Raw genomic sequence first — 22,832 nt, forward strand, 5'->3', positions numbered from 1 at the left:
AGCAGTTTCCAGTTGTCAATATTCTGACAAAAGCAGTAGAAAAGAACAGTGCAAAACCAGAACTGTTTCCTCTGAATGCAGAGTAACGTAAAGCGAATGAAAATACAGTGAGATTAATACTGACATTAAGAAAGATTGAACAACTGTAAATGTGGAGGTAGAATAAGGAAAGGTTTATCTAAATACATATATTTCCCTGCTAACTGTAGACAGGAAGACTTTCATATTTAGCACCTTTCAGTCATGCTGCATTATGGCAAACCCAGCTCTGTAGTCACACTCTGTCACACCAGCCAAGTCTGACGTAGCCTGCGATGATGCACTGTAGCAGGATATATCAAGTTACATGTCTCTTAACATCAAGTCTGAAGCTTAAGAAATCTGGGGGTTTGGTATTTTCATTTTTAGTATCTTACTTTTAAACATTATATACATGTAGCGTACCTACATATCAACATATGTTTTTATGTTATAAATCTAATACCTCTTCTGTGATACCACACAAAAGTTACAAACTAGAGATCAAAACCAACTCATCTTCTGTCCGTGGCCCATACCACAAGAACCACGGGATATTTTTTTCCATACAGCCGTTCACTCTGAACAGCATATACTATTTTTTCAGTTTTAAAAAATAGCAAATAAATCTGGCAACTTCAAAGGGAAAACATCAGCCATGGCACAGCACACAACTTTTCATAGTCACCTCCAACCATAAAGGAGGACTTAGCATTCAAGCCCTACACCGATACTCTGAGAGCACAGATGAGAGCTGTTACGACACGGTACCAAAAAAAACTTACTTCCCAATATGCAGGCATGTTCCACGATACAGAAGAAAATTAATATTAAGCCAGTATTAATTTTAAACTCAGAACTAAGAATATTGTCTTGCAAAGTAGTATTTCTTGCCAGGAAAATGAAGAGGAACTCACACACAACTGTTACAAAAATTCACTCATAGACTTGAAACAATTTCTGTGGCCAGTATTATAAAAATCTGATTTAGGACTTAAGCTTGGTCCCTTCCCCATTAGGCAGGGTGGGCTGGAGTCACCAGTCCAGCCTTCTCAACTTCTATCACGGGGTGCCCTGTACTCATCCCAGTGAACATATCCTCCAGCACTGCTTTTGAAAAATCTTGATAAGCATCTGGAGCAGGAAGTCACCCCTACACCAGCAATACTTAATCTGAGGTAAGTAGTGACAGAGAATTCGTCCCTTATTTCATTGTAAAACTGCCTCTTTTTCTTACAAACATTACAGGGAGTCAAAAGTGGCTTCCCTGTTTCTCTTCTACTTTTTCCCCCAGCTGTTATAACTCCTACACTCTAGCAGGGACAAAATGTCAGAATACAGAAACAGCGTCAATCTGTAATTAAGAAATTTTTACCAATTCTCTCTTTAATTCGGCAGCAGAATTTTTGCAAGGGACAACCATGAGTGCCCTCTCCTGTACAGCACTATATCCAGATTTACTCCAGTCACTACAGCAACGTCCTTGGGCTGCCCCTGACCCTTTTTAGTAAAGCTTTCTCTTTTCACGTAACCTGCAGAATATTAGTCCCACTGGGACCAATTCACTGCTACAGCACCAACCCAGAGACCTGCAGATGCTTGTCTTGCTAGTCCCCTTCGTCATTTGGGCACTCGATTCTTATCCCTGCACAAGCCATCAGAGCCACCACTGCAGGAAAGGACTGACCATCTGCTTCAGCCAGCCCCGCAGCTCTGGGCAGATCTCAGCTGCAAAGTTTGGAGAGCGCAGGGCAGAAAAGAGTTACCATGGGTCTTACACAATCACACCCGATATCAGACTTGTAAGCACTCCATTTTTGCTGACCTCGTGCCTATGAAATATTCCCCTTTTTAAAAGGCCCCAAATTTGCAGTGATGCAGTTGACTCTTACTTCTCAGGGAAGTAAATCGATGCACAGACCGCCCTTCCTTCAGCCACCCACATAACACAACACCTTTATAAACAGCGTCAGAAAGCGTCACGTTATTAACAGTCCCCCCAAGCTTTTGCAGAGGGAATTCGTTCTGGGAATCACCTCCACCTGATTTAGTGGCACAACTGACCACAGAATAATGTCATTGACAGTCCAAGACTATCTTGCCACACGTACAGGTATCTATGTGCCCATACCCATACCTAAAGGATAAGGAATAAATTCTGTGCTATCCTGTCTCAAATTACTATAATACTGCGCACACGAATAAAATGCAACAGTTGAAACCATGTTTTTATTACTTTCCTACAGCAGTTGGGATATCAGCTCAAAAACCCGAAGTAACTCCAAACCTTCATGACAAACACGTCATGAACAAAGCACTGATACTGAAGTCCAAGTAAAGCAATGAACTTTGGCAATCTTGAAATAGCTAACAACATCAACTCTGCCTCATTTTACAAAACTGAATTTTGACCATCTTGGCTCTGATGTGTTTCCAAGATGCACAACACAGTGGAAAGAGTACAACATCAATACCAAGCAAGTTAGATGGGATGTTTTGCTGGTATTTCCTTGCTTAATAAGAATCATTTTCTGTTGAGAAAAGAAAGATCAGAATGTGCCTGAATACCAACAGCATACAGCAGGCATTTGGCTAATATGTAGCAACAGTTTAATTTTTATCAGCCTTCTGACATTTGTTTGTTTTCAACAAGAACTATACAAAAATACCTTTCACAACAGGAGGTCAGGCTAAACAAACAAGCTGATTTCTTCAGTGGGTTAGGCACAAATATGCTTTCTTTTTACCATCAATTTAATTTTCTCTACCCAGTTAAGGCTTATAAAATAAAATACACCAAGAAAAGTACTAAAATTTCAGCCCCCCAAACTCTCTTATATCACTCCCTAAAATTAAATGTATGCAATTATTAAATATATAATTGCAATGGACAACATAACCCAAGAGATTAAATAAAGGAAGGCTAAAACAGCTTGGTGTAGCTTGTCCCTGACAAGCTGACATTTCTGAAGACACACCATGAAAAATCCTTACTTCACCAATTCTGACATACTGACTGGATCTTCCCTTGGATGTTTTACTTCTGTTGGAGATCCTTCAAGGAAGATCTGGCCTTCGGATATTTCAGTTTTAACCTCAGAGACTTTAAGAACTATTGTCTGAAGTTTATTTTTCATGAGCATAATTCTGAAAGCCAACAAATTGGCTGCCAACAAATTAACAGAAATATAGGAAAGGAATAATTTGAAGTATTACGTTGATTAGACTAATTAAATTCTTATAGAAGGTTTAAATTTTAAATAAGAAATTAATGAAATGCAAATAACATGACTTCTTCTGAAAAAGAGCATACAAGAGACAGATATTATAAAATGTAAAGAGCAGAAGCAACTAGGATTTGGGGTCTTTGGCCTCTTGGTTATGGGTACCACACTCTTCATGCAGCCCTTGTGACCAGAAGTCACACGGCAGCAGAGCAAGCACCAAGTCTAGCATCGTGGAGCATATTCTGCAGGCACAGGGAGTTAAACGAAGCCATCTAGGAACAACATAAAGCAAATCTCTTTTATTCTAAATCCATTCACTATTACCTCTAACACTACCAGCTGAAAATGGTGGTTTAAGCCATCTGGCTGCGAGGTCCGCTGCTGTTCTCCATCAGTGACTGGTTCTTCTGTCTCTTTCACTGCATTTTGAGGGCCGTTTCTTCTAATTGCTTCCTTGGCAGCTTTTCAATACTAGCTAGATTTCGGCAATTAAGACCTGTACAGATCCTCCCCCCTTCTTCCCTGGGTCAAGGCCTCTAGGAAGGTGTTGCTTATACTCATTACAAACATTTCAATTAAAGTTGAAAAATTGCTTCTCTGGAGTACTTAATTAACAACTCAACTTCCCCTTCCAGACTCCAAGTAATTTTAATCTAAATTTATTTTTCTTAAATTGGAAAGCAAAAAATAACTATTACAGAAAAAAAATAGAGAAATTTGATATTCCTCAGATTTTTCCACATCACCTTTCTACCATGCAAAGCATAGATATGATTCATTGCAAGAATTGCAGCATATATAGAAGAGTAAAAAAGAAAAATACATCAAACTCAGACAAACGAGTAAGTGCCCCTTTGCAAATGGATGGAGCAAGATCCTTTCAAAAGTGAATTAGCAGCAAAACAAGACAGGGTAACAACAAGAGCAGGTGCTGACCTAGATGCTGCCGAGTAGATCATTTCTTCTGTTACAAGACACAGAGAAAGCGAAAGCATTGTAAACACTGCCTGAATGGAGCCACTTCTCTCAGGAGGATGTTAGGGGGAAATTCTTCACTCTCAGGTTGGTGAGGCACTGGAACAAGTTGCCCAGAGAGGTTGTGGATGCCCCATCCCTGGAGGTGTTCAAGGCCAGGCTGGACGAGGCCCTGGGTAACCTAATCTAGTGGGTGGCATCCCTGCCCAAGGCAGAGCAGGGAAAAGAGATGATTTTTAAGGTCCGTTCCAACCAAAGCCATTCCACGGATTCGATTCAAGTCCAAATACGTTGCTCCAGATGATCATAACTAAGTGGGACAGACAACCTGGATAGAAGAGGCACCTTCTCCTCCCAGAGCAGCAATCCCACAAGCATGTCTCTGTGTGACGGAGAAAAGCAGCAAACACACCGCTATGGGTGCTCTTGGTTTGGGAACACGCTGTCCAGCAGAGCCACAGGTTCTCAGACTAACAACTTTCAGTTTTCCTCCAAAAGGGAAAAAAATGGTACATCTTAATCAGGGGGAGAGGGGCCAGGTTTTTGTTGTATTTTGTTTTTAAACATTAATGCTATTTAGGTCAGGTTGTGAAGCTCCTTTTCCCATATCGGTCACTTCAAGAAATGCAGTCTTATCAGAAGTTACACAGGATTTGACTGTATGCAATGTTTGCAGAATATCCCATCATTCAAAAGTGTATTATATTTGAAAACGAGTAGCCCTTCCATTCAATTAAAATGTGGCTTTAGAAAAATCAATAAATGTCTGTATGCCCATCCGTGAGCCCTGAGGCATAACAAATAAGCAGGTGCATCAAGTATCAGGTAAAGAGTCTGCACTGAATCAAAACTGTTTTAAGTATTAAAAGAAGAAATACTACAGGGAGCTCAGATAAAACTCAATACCTTGAACTCTCTTGGACTCTCAACCCTGATTCAGACCTTTGCATTTTGGAGCTGTTATTATTCTGCACTCCATGTTATGCTTATAAGAATTTAAAATGCTCCAAACAGAACAGTTCAGGATTATGGACACCCTGAGCACAAACTGCTAAAGAACATTTTCAAGCATATGTGACAAGAAATCTGATGCTGTAATCATGCAATATAGCCTACCAAGACAATGGCACAGATTAACAGCTACAGATGCTTAAAGTTTTCGTTCTGTTTTCACTTAAACTAATAGTTGACATCGCCACAGAAAATGCATCAAAACTAGATCAAAGTTATTAACTGCCATCTGAAGTTACTCATCTGAAGGACTCAGCCTAAAATTCCTGCTTAGTTGCTCAAATGACCAACTTTCAAAATTTTATGCACCTTACAAGTTAGCCACGTCAACTGGATGCATCTTAGAAAATTTTAGAAAATTTAGTAAGCCAATAAATATGGCAGATGTTAGCTACTTTTTCCAAGTGTTTTAATTTCTATCCATGTTATTTTTTATGAATCAGAAAACCATGTATGTTACTGTCAAAGAAAACAGAGCTTTCAGCAAAACCTCCTGTGAACAATTTCATTAAAAGTTTCTACTCTGTCACACAGACTTCCCTAAGAATCCCATTGCCCACAAACGGCAGAGCCACTTCACGTCCTCTCTTTCCACGTGAAACTTGGTGGCTGAGCTATTATCACCATTTCAACTGATCACTTCGTACAAGCTGCTAGCATCTAACAGAAAGGCACCTGTGTAATCAAGTAACCACGCAAAAGGGCAGAGACACAAATACAAATAAATCATTTGGGTATTTACAAGGATTTTATAATTAACTGTAAAAAGATGAAGAGAGGAAATAGTGTTCTTAAAAGGTGTTCTCACTAGACAAGGGTGAGACAGCCTTTTTCCAAAGGATTATTTTCAGCTTCTTTTCCACCTTCTCTCCGCAAGGAGCAGCACTGATTATTTACAGCTAATTCATTTTCCCTGTTCCAGATAGGCCGTTATATTTCAGAACCATCTTTGAAGAAGATATTTACTGAATTAATCAATCAATCAATTCTCTGTATGTTAATACTCAGACATTCTGGTTTGTCACATCAAAGAGTCTCCATCGAGAATACATGTTATATAATTAAATTAACCATATCACAAGTAAATTGTGCTTTTGATCAAGAACGTACAACTTCTAAGACTTTGCAAGGAAATTTACTTATTTGATCATATGATGAGTGGCTTTTCTGAGATCAAAGGAATCATCATGTTAACTTTTTAGAACTGTAATGCATTGTTTCAAACAAGATAATGGCTCTTCTTTGTCCTTATCAAGCTTCTTCCCTGAAAAGTATGGGAGATGGACTGCTTTGAGCTAATCCATTCTCATGTAACGTGCATGGACACCACCACCTGATAAGAACTCTGTCACACTTGACTATTTGTAATCAAAAGTGTAAGTACTTCGTATACTTTAAATGTTCACTGGCTGAGCCTTACGAGAGCATTATGTAAATTTGGATTTGTAAACTTTAGTTGCTCACTGTGATAAACGTCAAATGTTCTATCACAAATTCACGTTTAATGAATACAAGCTTCTGTTTTGGCATAGAAAGCGTAAAACTACAAGCTGTATGGGACCATAAATCTGTGAATTGCTGGACAAACACCTAAATCTGCTAAGTAGGCAAAAAGGATAGCATGGGTTTGCAGGGAGGAACTAGCACATTTGTTCACATGGTCAAAGTATCAGGACAAAATCAGCATTACATGTTTAGAGACTGAAAAAAAATAACACCTTGCACAAAAGCAGTATTTAGACAGTGGTACTTAAATTTTATCATGTGGTATCACTGCAGTCTTAACTCATGCTGATATTCAAGTTTATGAAATGCTTACTAATTTTCATAGTAGTATAACTCACATGTTATAAGGTAATTTGTGGAAACATAAGGACAGGAAAATCTATTTTTTTTTGAACCAGAAGACACAGTATCAAAGTATATTTATCTCCAAGTGTTTACACACTGTTTTCATAAATTGTTTTGCTTTCACATTCTGTGCTATCCTTACACTGCACTCTTAATCATATGCAGAATCTTCACACGGTTTTTGCTGTGCCCAGAATAATCTAAACAAATCACATAGCTATAAATATATTGTGAATGGTTGCTTGTAACCCTGAAAAACATTTGATCACAAACAACTGGAATCTCAGCAATGAACAGGCAGCCCTTCTTCTTCGGCAGACAAGAACTTTGTATTCATTTTTGCAGTACTGAAATATTTATACTGATGGAGAAGAATGGCAAATGTTTGTTTATTGCTTTGGTAGCCACCTATGCGAGGTTGGTGTAAGTGAAACACCTTTCCAGGCTATTTGGAAAACGCAACTGGTATCTTAGGTTTTTGAAGTACCCTGATAAGAAAGCTTTAATTTAATGTGTCAGTGTTCAATATGTCAGAGCTCAAATATTCTCTCAGAAGGAGTCTTAATGCATATGCATTATTAATGCTCTATCTGAGGGAACAGATCTGTTTGAGCTGAATCTGACCAATGTCATTAGTCACAGAGTGCAAAGCAAATTTGGAAATAATAGGTAAGAGAACAATTTTCACCTACTCTGTGTTTTATATTACTTTTCTATAAAATCTGGAAAACCAATGAGCTCTATCTACAATTTATGTAGCTTGCCTAATCTAAAATGTTGTACACACACCTATCGGGTTTGAGAATCACTGCATCTCAGGATTATTTCCTTTCAATCAGATGATCTGTTCTGCTTCCCTTGAGTTAAACAGGGTGAATTGATGTCTAATTGAAACAATTTTTCAAGAATATATTAGATGTTACCTGACCTGCTGCACAAACTCTACGTGATGTAAAAATTTAATATAACAGTTAAAATTAAAAACCACTTTTTTTGTGGAGGTTCTGTGTTTTCTGTTTGTTTTGTTTTTTTAAGACCATACAGCTGTCAAACGTGAAAAAGCTTCTATAGGAATGTAAAACTGAAAAAAATCAGATTCATTAACTCCATGCAATTAACGTGTGCACTAATCACTATAATGATGTTGGGTTTCCCACTGATGTTTCAGGGATGATGTTAATATTGTGATTTCACTAACAATGTCAAAGCAGAAGCTACAATCATGGTACTTCTGAAGGTGAAATTTGAACTAGTTACTTTTTAAAGGGCCTGTTTGCCTGCAAGATGTTTCACACACTTTTTAGTTTGTGAAAGATGTTGAGTAAAGCCTAATTAAAAGGCATGTTGCAACACTGTTGCATGAGGCTTTGCAATATTGGTTCAGTGCATCTTGAAATCCAGCAGTACTAAACTCAAGTAGAGAAGGCCCCAAGCAACCTAAGCCCTGCTACGGGCTAGAGACTGAAGTAGCCCATCTCCACACACCCCTTCCAACCTAAGTTCTTCTTTGGTTTCATTTTAAAGTGCATTTCTGCATAAGATGTTCCTATCTAGTAAAATATACTCAAGCCAAATATGCTGATGGCCATTTTTAGAGCGGATTACAAAGCACGAGAAACCAGAGAAAGACTTAATTAAATTAGGAAACTAGACATCATGATTACAAACTGAATTCAGTACAAACCAGCATAAGATACGGCATGCTGTATTACACTAATGGATTCAGATATGAAGTCAGTGAGAAAATTTAATACATGGCCTTTCAAGAAAAAGGTCTCTAATGCCATTGTGAGGACGACCTCATCCACCTGGCTCCGTGCTCTATGGTGATCAAGAAGCGTTAACCAAATAGGCACAAGGAAATTTCAGTGGGTTGAAGAAAATGTTCAGTGTCCCCATGAGACATAATTCACATCTCTCATTTCAGTATTTTCTTTCATCTTATAATGAAATAAAAAAAGAATGAATCTCATCACAGCAATGACAAGAAAAGCAGTTGCCACATAAGGAATTAACCCTGATAATTAGCCTGGCAAGTAGTTCCAAAGACAAAGTAGTAGAGCTGAGGTACGTATGCTCATACAATACAGGAAGAGAACTTCAACTTGCAAATGTTTATTTTAATAAAGAATAATTAGCATGAAATTCGTTAGTAAAGATATTAGTCTCTTTAAAAAAAAAAAAAAAAAAAAGCATCTATAGGAGAACTTCCTAGGAAAAAGCAATACCAACCAGTGCTCCTATCTTTTCCTATCAGCTGAGTAACACTGAAATGTCAAATATTGTATGTAATTTTTATTTATGAGACACATTCGTACTGATTCTTCTGGGTTTTGTGTGCGTTTTGTTTATTTTTTTTTTAACTCAGGAGAAAAGAACAGATTAGATGGGACATGTTACTAGAACAATCTATCAAAGTTGTGTCTGATAGTTGCAACCTCTTTCTGAGGTTTCAGTGGCTTGGCTACAGCAAATAAACCATGCACTATCACACTGCTGACAAACTTTCTCTTAATACATGTCATCTCTAGTGTGGCTCAGTAATTTGGTGCAGTAATTTAGCTGTACACTTCTATTATTATTATCTTGAATATGGAAAGACTCTGCATTTAAACCAATGCTATTTGACATGCTAGATTAAACAAAGGCTCCACATCTTGTGCAACAAGTCTTTGCAGTACTATCTATAAAAAGGTGCTTATTTACCCATACAGCTATAAGCTCATCTATTATTATTAATAGAGCTCCAAGAACAAAGTAGCTACTGCTTGAATTAACCACCACTGCTGCCAAGCAGCTGCTCTGAGGCAATGAGCAGTTACGCTCTCGCTGTGCACGCCGAACTTCCACTCACACAAATGAGAGGGCACAGACACACCAGGAGCGAGCTAATCCATTTGCAGTACCCAGGCTACTGCTACAAATCACTCCACTGGTCTCTGCTAACTTTATGAAAACCTCTCAAATTCAGAATCCAAAGCTTTAGCTTCAGGAGCTCCACTACAATGTTGACTGTGCTGCCTCAATATCCTGCTTCACTTCACAATGATCTAGTGCTTCCAGCTAACTGGCAATTTTGAAGGTTGTACAAATTATATATACATCAAAAAAAAAGCGGGGGGAGGAGACCCAGCCTCACCTTAGGCCAACAGCACCAGTGCTGCTGTGTTACAGTGCCACTGCTGCTGAGCATGTAGTGTAAGTAGTGGCTCCATTAATCATCTTTATGAAAGTCTTAGGAAAAATAATAATTATGGGTTTGTGGTCTTATGTATTTTCTAAATAAAGCAATGAAGTCTCAGGAAAACAGCCAATATATGCATACAGTAGAACTGCCATGTTAATAAAAACTCACTCAGTTTCTTACAGGCAGTAACCAGCTGTACACCCAACCTCCCCCATGAGGAACACCTCACCACATACTACAGTAACAACAAAGCAAGCCAAGAGGTAGAGTATTTTCCATAGGTTTGTGAAAATAGTTTTCTTATAAAGTTAGTAGTTAGCTTGTCTGAAAAATAGCACTCAAAAATTGCACAGGGATTTCATCTTTCCTTCAAAAGATTTTCCATATCAAATGTGCCTAATGTATTCCTGCCCTCCTCGCTGAAACTAAGCCCAGGCTGCAAAGCGGTGTTCTCCTCTATTTCATACTTCATCAATAACAGAGGCTTTCCGTACCCAGAGACGAATTCTCATCTCAGTTACACCAGAGCAGCAAAAGAATAATTGAACACATTTCACTGGATTTAGGGCTCGTCTACACTGAAAAGATTTTTAAACAGTGCTTTTCTTGAAATACATTTACAGGTTCAGGAACTGAAGTAAGGTATCTGTACAGTAAGTGCCTTTTCAGCAATATAACTATAATCACAGTTGCTCGTACACTGATACAAACATCTAACCTACAAAAAAAGTAAAATGGCATACTATTTAACAGTTATGCAAAAAAAAAAAAAAAAAAAAAGCATTCTAGTGGAAACAAGGCTCATTTTTAATTTAAAAACGAGATCCCTATTTGTTCTCTTGTTATGTTCTTGAATCAACACTTACAGAGACCTGATTTCCTACAGAATGCTATCAAGAAGGCAACAAAACTGCATTGAAATTTCTGTCTGGAGCTCAGTAAACAACATCATTTTTAATAATCAAGCAAGTATCTAACAATCCATCCCCTCTCAACTGTGCCATTTCTGCAGTCTCAGTAAAATTTTCAAGTAACAAGAAGTATCTTGCCTATAAAAGTACCAATGCTAATTGAGTATGATGAATAATAGCATGGTTCTAACCATGGCTACTTTTCAGAACAGATTCCCATTGGAACAGTTGTCCTACACACTAGGCCATGAGAGCCCTGAAAACAACAGATCAAAGCAACCTGCAAAACAAAATATGTCGTGTTGTTTATTCCCACATACAAACTCCTGTGCCTCGGTACATATAGGAATATAATTATTGCTATGTACACCCAGGTATGTTTTGGGAGAGCTGCAGTGGGAAATACGCTATCACGTCAAAGAAAAACCCATAACAGACTGGGGGAACATATAAAACCTTCAGGAAGGACCGAAGCTCCAAATTCTTTTTAATCCAGGTGGTTGTAAAATAAAATGGAACAGAAGAATTGGCTAAAGCAAATCACGGCCCTATATCACGTTACACCTCAGCCCTGACCCACAACAACCCTGCTGCTCCAGTTCCCTTGCCTCTGTGTTACAGCCTTGAATCCCACGGGAAGACACTAACCCAGAGGCATGGGTTTACGAGAGGGACAAACATCCACACAGCACAAGGCTGGCACCACGATGCTCTTTTTCAGTGAGAAACTCCACCTGCCCAAGAAGAAAGAGTAGGACATCAACTTGTCAGCCCTGCAGGTCCCAAACCACCGGCTGCAACCAGCACTGAGGGAAGGTGGATGAGGCACATGCGAGGGAGACTCAGAGTCTCCAGCCAGGAGTGGTGGAGGAGCTGCACATCCCCTGCATGCAGAGTGATGGAGAGCACCTGAGAGCACTGGAGACCAGAGAGCAAAGAGCAGAGGGCGTGAAAATAGACACGCAACCTGCACACAACCATAATGATATTTGGGAATATCTGAGGACATACTCATGGGGAAAAAACATCACTCTTACTGCTCTCCGTAACTGACTTTTGTTGCTGTATTGGGTGGGATTTTTTGCACACAGGTCAGAAACGGGAAGCCTGAAGAGTGATCAATAGCTGCAATGCTAAAGCTGCTAAACCTAAGCTCCCCATGCCTTTCATACATGTTCTATCTGTGTTTAAGTAAATATCAATAACGACATTTTTAAAAGTGCAGCAGAGAGAGCAGTCAGAAAGACAGGAAAAGCTGAAGTACTTGGCTTTCTGCACACATACAAATAAAGCCTCTTCCCATTCCCCACTATGCTATCCTTTTTTTTTTTTTTTTTTTCCAAAATATGCCATTTTTGTCTTTGCTAAAATCAGCAAGATGGGAACTTCGGTTAGAGGGCCTCATCATATCTGTCCAGCCTGGGCTCTCCCCCCTTCTATTCACATTTACATCATTAACAGTCATCCTACTAAGGTTTTAAATAAATACATTTAGCTTGTAAGCAAGTTTCAGTTGTGTCAGTTCATAGCAGCTTTTTGACCCCACTCCACATACCTCTGCAATCACATCCGAAACAGTCTTTATTAATTCTGTTGTTTTCACTCAGTATATCTCACTCCCCCCTCGCACTTTTTTTTTTTTTTTTTAGTAAGGCAAGCATCACCTTGTCATCCCTTGTTTATATGTTTTAAATTTAATCAGAATACCTGAGGTGTCAATAATCACATTTGTCTTTCCAACAAGAATCAGAAATGGAAATGAAGCTCATGCTGCATAACAATAATACAATCTGCAGCGCTACACGTGAGCAACTTCTCAAGAAGTCTAAAGCAGACTGCTTCTTTCAGTTCAAAATATACAAAGAAAATCAGCCTTTTGAAACAAGATGTAATAAGCTGAGCGACTTATTCCAAATACTAAAGAATAGATTAGTTAAAAGCCACTAGGAAAAATGGCAGAATCCTCTCCCTTAAATCATCAGCATCACTTCTTAAAAATATATTTCAATTAATCAAAACACTAACGTAAGGGGAAAAGAGTCACCACTACGTTAGATATTTATTGCTAAAATAATTAATGTTTTTCCCTGGTTGCTTAAGACAGTATTCCTGAAACAGTCTTCGCAGCAAATTTGTGAAGTAATACGTAGGCTAGAGTGCCCTCTTTCTTTTCCAAGAGGAGTTTCAGGGAAATACTCTGTTCATGAAGATGTCAGTCAGCACTACTGATCTCAAAAAAGTCAAATAAAACCGGCAACTAGCCTGTATAAAAAAAGTAAAATATGTAAGTAGCTCAGCTTAATTTAAGTGACGTCCTTAGACTTGAGAGGAACACAAGTTTACTTAAAATATATGTATATATATATACTTACAGAGCCATCTGAAATTGTTCAAGCCACTTTTTCTTCAAATCTTTAGTTTTGCAATAAACTTCTAAACCATTTTGACCTTGGATATGAATGAGGTAGAAGCCATAAGACCACTGCATGAAAACAATAGCAATAAATGGGTCAATTATGGAGAAAAAAATCATCTCTACATTTTGTAATAAAAATCCTGATTTTGGAAACACCATACTGTTCTGTTCACTTGAGAATGGCTTACTCAAATGTTTTAGTAACATCAGAACAAGCAAAGTTAAAATTCTTAAATATTCATTTTTGCTTGCAATTAATACATAAAAGTTTGGAAATTAATTATATATATATATATACATTCTTAACTCTTATTAAAAGGTTTGAACTGCTGCTGAAGATATGCATTTTGCATGAATTACTATTAAATATTTACCTTTTTATTTTCTTTATCAGTAGTGGGATTATTCGTAATTTTGTATTTCTGAAGATCTATTATTTCCTTCATCTCATAATTATCACCTCTCCGTTTGCAAACAATTACAGCTAGATCAAACAAAAAGATATGCCTACAAAAATACAACATGAAAAGGGTTAAAAACACTATTGACAGACAACACCCTATGTCTTATCTTATAAACCTTTTCGTGTTGCACTTAAAATTTTCAAGGTGAACAATTAAACTACTGAATACCAAAAGAAGAAACACTAGAAGTACTCTTGCTACAGACTTACTACTTGTAAGGGACTTAGATGATCTTACATGATAACGTACTAGCTAGCTTCCCATGAATCACCTTGCAAATTCACTTGCTAAACAGTCTAATGCTCTAAGATTGCACACTGAAATGAGAGTGCTCTCACGGATTACTAAGCTGACCTCCAGACTGAAACGAGAGCATCACTTTACAAGTATTTTAATAACAAACACCAGAAGCCATGCCATCACCTGTCTTGCCTTGCACGTTTGTCTAATGTAGTGATCCTTATTTCCCCATCACCTTGAGGCCTTCCATACTGTAAGAGGGAGTGATTCTGAAACAAAGAGAATGTATGATTCAGTAGAGCAACAGCAGTAAAACAGCACATTCCAATCTTAGACCACTCCCTCCTTTCACCCCACAAAAGGGCTTTTAAGGTCCATTTAAAAAAAAAAAAAAAAAAAAAGCATCTTTTCCTCATTATCATCAGAACTAATTACTGTAAGCATCAGTCCATTCTATATTTCTTCAAACAGATACGTTTTCTGCATTACAAAAACACCTGAATCACTGTACAAATACAAACATTTAACTACACAAATACATTTAAACACATATAGGCCTCCAGCTTGGATTCACTGGAATTTTACAGAATCCCTGCAGGTATTTCTGTGAATATATCATTCTAGGCCAAGGAAATCATACTTGCATTTGAATTTCACCAAGAGTACTATAATCTCATATGAAATTGGAAAAAAAATTAAGTACTTCATTGTATTTGATCAGAAGTTATTAAAAATTGTATAAATGCAAACTATCACATACCAAATTCTCTATTGATAGTTGAAATTGTCTAATTTCACGGAGTGTTTCATTATCTCTCTTCACTTCATTTACATATTGAGCCAAGTCCTAGAGCATCAACAGGAAAAGGGAAGAAAAAATCCAAAACAGTCCACTTAAGCCAAAGGCAGAATTAAAAATAAATTTGCCAAAGCGTATTAATATGCACGTTTAGTTATTTTAAAATACATACATCTTCCATGTTCAAGAGTTACCGATCTGTATGCCTAGATATAGAAGGAAAAAAGCCTCTGCTTATCTTAAATCATATTTACGACTTTCTTCATTGTATCTGTTCAAACCCAAATCTTGTAGCAAGAGAGAGGAAGACATACTGAGTATTAGAAAAGGGCCAATTTTCTGTATTTTGTTAACGTCCTGTTTTCAAAACTAAAGATAGAAATGTAATTTACACAGCACACTTATGGTCTGAAAAAGCAATCAACAACATCCAATACCTGAGAATAAGACAGAAAGTAAAAAATAGCATATAGTAGAAAACATATGTAATGCTGCTCAAAAGCAGCATGTAAGGTATAAACACGTGTCTGTGTGCTTATTAGGATGGAGAAAAGAAGCTACTGTACAGTAATAGTGCTGTACAGCAGAGGGAAGGTATTACACACATTTTAGGAGGGTTTTAATCGGATATACTACCTGAAGTCACAGGTTGAGATCATTATGGTCCCCCTTACCAGAACATATGTTGTACACATTTCACTAAAGCCTTTAAAAACCTCTGAACATGCTTGAGTAATGGTGACAATTTACTGGGGTTTCTCTGTTTACTGCTAGAGATAAGGAACAAGCAGCAGTGGTAATTGGTGAGGTCAGGGATGCCGAGAGCAGCAGTTAGAAAAGGTATTCTGATCTTCACAACGTGCTTTTACAGTATCCTTCAATATGGTCACAAATTTGGAAGGTGGAAAAATGCTGCATCTTGCGAAGACATTTTTAATCAGAATCCAAGAATAGCTGCAATCATTATGCTGCTTTCCCAAATGACACCAGACAGGATACAGCACATCAGTCTTAAAAGAGTTGGTACAGGAATTAAGTAACCTCCTTCTTGCTGCTAAAAAGAAACCGAGAGCCAGATTTCCTCCCAGAATTTTCTTTCCAGGGTGGCAGTACCACCTTGTTAGCAGGATATTTTTTCCAAAGATTACTTTCAAGCAGACACACCAGGGCGTTTAGAAGCAACACACCTACACTGCACAGTTACTGCTCTGACAGTTTACTAAGAGACAATACAGTAAAATGAGAAGGGAAACAATGTTGTGACCTTAATGAGAGATGCTAATTCCTGTACTGTTATTTACTATTATTGGCTGGTTATCTTCTGCCAGCCAGGGCACAACTGCCACAACCACTCTGAAATGAGGTTTCTTAATCTTATTTTGAGTCCAATCGCCAAAAACAATCACACACACAAAAGGGAAAGAAAAGAGAGGGAAAAAAACAAGTTTGTTTGTTTGTTTTTTTCCTCCTAACCAATTACCAGTAATCAAGATGCATGCATGGGTCGCCACTAGATGGAAGCAATGTTATACCACCCCCATTTCAGGCATCTACCTGGGAGATTATCTTGGTGGCTCTCTCTGCATTCACTCCACAGAACTGAATGACAAAAAGGGGAGCCAAAAACCTCTTTTGTGAGCTAGTCTGTATTCCGGGCATTCACACATTGACATAATAAGACCCAAAAATGTGGAACCCAAAACTAACTTATTCTGACTTCAGCATCTTCTATGAACCATACAGATTACAACAGGAGGCATACCCTTTGCTGTGTTAGCTTCCCCCTCCAAGGGAGGGAAGAAAAACTCAATTTCACCACATGAATTTCACAATTCATGTAGTAAAGTTAAATGAAGCAGAAATTACACTGTGCAGAGGAACACAAGGTAATATTAAGGCAGCACCACTATTCTAGAAACCATTTGTTTGTGCCAAACTTTCAAATGAGGAAGCTCCATTCATAAACACTCTACTTCAGAAAGTTACTGAATTTGTTCAAACACTTCAGCAAAGCTTTCAACTGTATACTTGCCCGAACGTACTCACGAAGTTCACAGCGACTTGAGAAAACATCTATTTGACCTGCTGTGAAGATCATCTCTTCCAGGAAATCAGTTGTGAACTAGCATTTTAACTGCCAACACGGACATAAATACTTCATTGACAGGAATGCTTACCTTCATTGCATCAAGTGCCAGTTTGAGATTTGCCTTCTCCATGGGATCAGTAGTGTGCTTTACCAGCTCCTGTTGACAAGAGTAATTACAGCTTTTTGCCTGTTGTCTGACAGTTTGAACAACAACTGAAGCTATTACTGCTTGCCCCATCCCTCCTAACCACCCAAAGAAACCAAGAAACAGGAAACACAGCCCAAGAATTCACATTTTCTTCTCCATACTGACCACCTATAACTGAGTGGAGACTGCTGCAGAGATAACTAGCAAGGTTTAAGAATGGCATAGCCTAAACACTGATTGTGGTGTTAATGAACAATCTTTTGAAGTTAATTTGGTCTGTGTGTCACTTAGAACTTGCCAATCGGATCATTAAAGCATGTGCATGCTGAAAGCACATGTAAACACGCAAGTTCATCTGCTGACTGCCATACAGCACATAATCCCTTTCCAGTGCACACACCTGTCTGCAGACAAAGATGTATGCTGGCATTAAGATCTCAGAGAAACTGTGCAGCTACTTAAAAGAAGCTACTGTTTCATTGTAACTCAGATAAAGCTGACTCAAAAGACACATTTACATCACATGCAAATGTTTAAAGATTTTTTTAGCTGCCTACCATTTGGATTTTTTTTTTCTGAAGTGAAAAGGTAACCTCTTAGGGAAACAGATTTTTTTTCGTTATAATTTAAGAAAATTTTACATTCTAGGTAACAAAATAACTTGCTAAAATCCTAGAAAAAAAGGAATATGTATTTATACGTCGTATTACATTTCCAACAGAATTACTGTTTTTTTTTTCTTTCAAAGTCTATAAAATATTTCTTGTACAATGCAAACTTATTTTGTGTTATCTCAAACATTAGGACATAGTGACATATTGTACATCATCATTTCATAATATACAGGCTGATAAATTTATGACACAGAGCTAAGTTTTTTAAAAAGCAGTTTTACCATTCATTTTGTTCCAACTTGCTGTTGATCTAAACATTGATGACTTAGAAATATTTCAAAAATTTAATATACAAAATGTATGTTGCTCCACAGAGTCAAAATTATGCTTCACATGCAAGTAGTAGATCTTTTTAAAAGGACATTTTACAAGCATCAGCAGGGTTGACAGTCTAATATAGTAATATATTTCTTTGCAGCTGAACTAATGAGTCTCCTGGCACAGCTATCAAATTAAATTTATAAGACTCTCCACCCTTATTACAGGACTAACTGTGAAAGCTAACGCTTTGTGGGTTATAACAACAAGCATTTCAAAATAAATATGGCTTTATTGTAATTTATGACAGCAAAGAAGCATCTTAAAAGTATTCTGTAAGTATGGTTTCAGCTTCCTTTTTAGGGATAATGGTCCACATTTAAAAGCACAATGATTATAGTTTGGTGCTACTAACCATTTTAAACATACCAAGAATGAAAGGTTCAGATACTAGGGAAACAATTCTGGTGTATTCATCTTTCCCAGATGTGCTTCAGCTCTGAAGAACAATCTCCATAAGGAAATCTGCACTTGACTGGATTTTATTTCATAGCAAATAAGCCTCGGATCTACGGAAATGTCAGCCACCTCCCCTGGATAAAGGTTTTTAGCTCTCATTCTTATAAACCACTGATCATAAACAAATCACTGTTTTGTTCTCAGTCCCTTAAAACTCAAAAAAATATATATACATATGTTTACATACACATACCTGGAGCAGTAGGTGATATTTCAGTACTCTTTGCATTGGAACCACTAAAAGATCCCGCAACGTAAATTTCCCATTATTGGCCCTCTTGGAACATTCCTAGTTCAAAGCACATTAACAGATTAAAGATTTGAGTTATATCAACTCCATATACATTTATTTATATGTATATAGATGATAAATAACATGTATTCAAATGACATATATAGTAATTCCAAGTGATACACTGGCCAACCAACTGTAGTAAACTTGAAATAAAGAACATCAACATACTGGAATAGTTGATATGGCAATAAAAGCTAAACTAAGAAATACTGTGTCTATGCATTTGTTCTTAGGTATTTCAAGAACATGAGAAAGGCTATGGAATAAACATCGTGACAGAAATTAAGCATTCAATTGAACTAAAAAAAGACATTGCTTATCAGCACAGCAAAGCAGGCAAGCACTGCATCCATCTTCAAAAAAGCAAAAGAGAATTTTAGAAGCTACAGGCCAGCCAGCCTCCCTTCAGGCCTCAAAAAGTTATGGATCAAGTGCTCTTGGAAGCCATTTCTAGGCACACAAAGAAGAAAGTACCTGGGAACATCCAGCACCAACCTGCTACAGGTAAGTCAACACTTGATCTACCTCATAGCTTTCTGTGATGAAATGGCTACATCTGTGAGTGGATGGGGAGAGTCTACCTCAACTTTTCCAAGGCTTTTAGCATCATCTCCCAAAGCACCCTAATATATCCAAGCTGGTGTGTTATGGTTCGGATGAACCAACTACTACATGCATGGAAAAACTAGCAAGATTATGAGGCTTGACGAGCCCACACAACCTGGGGGACAGCTGCAAGTACAGCTCCTTGAGCCTCTGTCCTGGAATCCCTCCCAGTTAATATCTTTAGCAATGATGTGAAAGAGGACAGGGAGGATATCCACAGCACGTCCACAGATAACACCAGATTGGAGGTGCAGGTGATGCTCCTCAGGACACGCCCAACAGGAATCTCATGATGCCAACAAGAAAAAAGTAGTGTCCTGCACCTGGGACACACCAGCCAAGGACACATCAACCCTAAGGGCTGGCCAGTAGCCCTGCTGGCAAGGACGTGATGTTCTTGGTAGGTAGCAAGCCCTGCGATGCTGTGGGACTGGGGCTTATTTGGCCTGGAGGTCCCTCCCACCACGGGCCTTCCTGTGATTCTATGTTCTCAGCAGAGATATCACAAACAGAAGGTTACTGTTTCCTGAAAAGCATCCTAACCCTACTGCTGTCGGGGCAAAACACGTTCACTTCTTCTTTTCAGGATGCCAGACTCTGCATAGCTAACGCATTCATTTGATCAGAGACTCCAGGAAATGAAAAGAGAAGAGAAAAGCACACACTCACGTATCAGTCTAGCCAGTTTTAATTAACACGGTTTTTGACTTGGATGAAAGCAGAGCATATTCATCAAAACACGTGTAATACATACACACAAGAAAATACTGATACCTCTAACTTCAGTTTAACATCTTCTTTTGTCTTCGAGATGTTGTCTAAGCATGATATGGCTATCTCCACTTGACTGCAGTACTGTCCATAAATAACCAATCTAAACCAAAGCAGGAGATAAAGAATAAAGGGAACGTTTGTTATTTAAGGACAAGCCTTGACCATTTTTCACAAATTGGTAACAACCCACCTTTCAATGGAAACAGTGCCTAAATATGCAAGAATCAGGTTTAGCTAGATTTCAATGGGCAACTTGAACATAAGGACAAATACGCAGAAAAAAATAAAATTTTAAGCTAACTTCAAAATACTGTAAAATCATAGCAATTTCCTTTAACTTTCACAAGTGGCTGTTGTGATAAACGCAGGACTCATTACAGGACCAACAGTCTGTACGTACAAAACTGTAGATTTCCAAGACTGTAGCTAACAAATTTTGTTAGAGGCTCAACAGGATTAATTGAATCTTCCCTTAAAAGAATCTAAAGGTTACTCAAACTGCACCATCTCCAACAGTTTCCACCAGGTAACACATCCTGTGAACCTTCTGATCCAAGTAACAGTTCATGTAAGTTCAAGACATATTCAGTAGTTGTCAACAGCACTTGTACTTCTCAAAAGAGCCTGTTTTTATTACAGAAGTTTCTTGCCCCTGCTTGAAGTGTTTCTGCTAGTCTCCCCGCAGACTGCTATTTCCTTTCACTTTTTCCATGTTTCTTCAGGTGGTTGTTCCTGTATACTTCATTTTTGGGGGATTCCCATGACTTTCCACTGGCATCTCCTAAATTTCTTTTTCCCCGATGTAATCTTTACCATTCATCTTTTGTTCTTGCTACAGAACTAGAACAACGACACTGATGTAACACCACTTCTGGTTACTTTTAGTAACTATGTGGTAAGACACCAGGCCTACCTCCAACTGCTTCCCTTTTGCAAAATAAATATGAGCTTGAGGTTTCTTCTTGGTGTCCTTTGTTCCCCTTTTAGCACACATCTCACAGCTGCTTTTCAAAAATAAGCATTTTCCAGAACAACTCCTTGTTCCCTAATACCCTCCTACTGCAGCTGAAAGTCTAACAGCCTGGGAAATAACTACATGCATGTCCTGCTCTGACACAAAAGCTGAGATACAGAGCCTCCAAAGGCCAGATTGTTTATGTGCAGCCTGGGACACCCTCCTTCCTCAGAAAACAACTCTCCTGTCTAGCGTTTTCCAGATGATGCTGCCCAGTTCTTCACAAGCTCATTATTATTCCAACAGCTCTTCTTCCCCATCACCCTCAAGCAAGTCCAATTAGCTCCCACTGGTCTTTTGCACTCTGGTCCCAGAAGAAACTCATTTTTAACCATAACCCAAGGGTTACTTCACAGTAAACCAGCACTATAGCTCGCAGTACAGCTTTTCAGCTAAGTATTACAGGCATACCACTTCATCATACAGCCCAACAGCTGTTCAGCACTGGCAAAAAAAAGAATTGAAAAAGTGGGTAAAAAAAATGATAACTACCCTACAGGGCACGGCACGCTCCCACGGCTATCTTATCAGTCTGACTGTTTTTCACAGTTTTAAGGTAAAGCACATCTACTTTACCATCACACATTTGACTGCAGGTCACAGTAAGACCCTAGTCTCTTCTCTCCTTTCACACCTGCCTCATCTTCTTTCAAGTTACCACCTCTTCTGTTTTCTTTAACCTGAAATGGCTTTAATATACATTTTCATTTTATTTTGCCCATTTTATAACATTTTACCTGTTAAACAATACAGGTGCATGCTATAAAATATCTAGGGTTATTTGCATGGGGAAAAAAGCACTGTGCAACAAGTCAACCCGACCATCAATCTGACCTACCGAGTCCCACCACTGAACAACATCATTTAGTGCCACATCCACACGTCTCTAATATCTCCAGGGATGGGAACTCCCCCACTTCCCTGGGCAGCCCATTCCAATGCCTGACCACCCTTCTCCATCAATAAATTCTTCATGTTCAATCTAAATCTCCGCTGGCACAACTTGAGAGGGTAAGTATGTCATTTGACATAATGGTCAAAACTGCGTGTAAAAAGAAAAAAAGGAAAGCTCATTGAGCAATAAGTTACATTTTGACTTCAGGACTAACACAAAATACTAGCTTGGTAAGTATCCCAGATATTTAATTCAATTCTGTTTTAGAAACATTCAAATAAAAATATAGTAAAATGATTTAATGGATTAGACACTGATTATCACAGTTAGTAAGATTAGTGCATAATCCTTACCTTTCCTTGTAGTTAATAAAAATTTGATACAGGTTCTGGTCATTTTTGTTAATAATAGCATCATTGATGTCCTGTGTTAGACTCCTGTGAATTTTCACCAAATCCTT

At 38.2% G+C, this 22,832-nt stretch overlaps 1 protein-coding gene across 2 annotated transcripts in view; it reads right to left on the reverse strand.

Moving 5' to 3' along the window:
- VAV3 (vav guanine nucleotide exchange factor 3) overlaps positions 1–22,832 on the reverse strand; it is a 164,207-nt gene that overhangs the window by 72,621 nt on the left and 68,754 nt on the right. For both annotated transcript variants that reach the window (XM_082766316.1, XM_082766315.1), the window contains exons 8-15: positions 22,726–22,829; positions 20,463–20,562; positions 18,981–19,076; positions 17,277–17,345; positions 15,061–15,147; positions 14,484–14,569; positions 13,971–14,103; positions 13,553–13,662 (exon numbers count right to left, since the gene is read on the reverse strand). In XM_082766316.1, the coding sequence (XP_082622442.1) occupies positions 13,553–13,662; positions 13,971–14,103; positions 14,484–14,569; positions 15,061–15,147; positions 17,277–17,345; positions 18,981–19,076; positions 20,463–20,562; positions 22,726–22,829 (785 nt within the window). The remainder of the gene's footprint in view (positions 1–13,552; positions 13,663–13,970; positions 14,104–14,483; positions 14,570–15,060; positions 15,148–17,276; positions 17,346–18,980; positions 19,077–20,462; positions 20,563–22,725; positions 22,830–22,832) is intronic.

This window comes from Aythya marila, assembly GCF_965140915.1.
Source record: "Aythya marila genome assembly, chromosome: 8".
In the NCBI taxonomy this organism is placed as follows: domain Eukaryota; kingdom Metazoa; phylum Chordata; class Aves; order Anseriformes; family Anatidae; genus Aythya; species Aythya marila.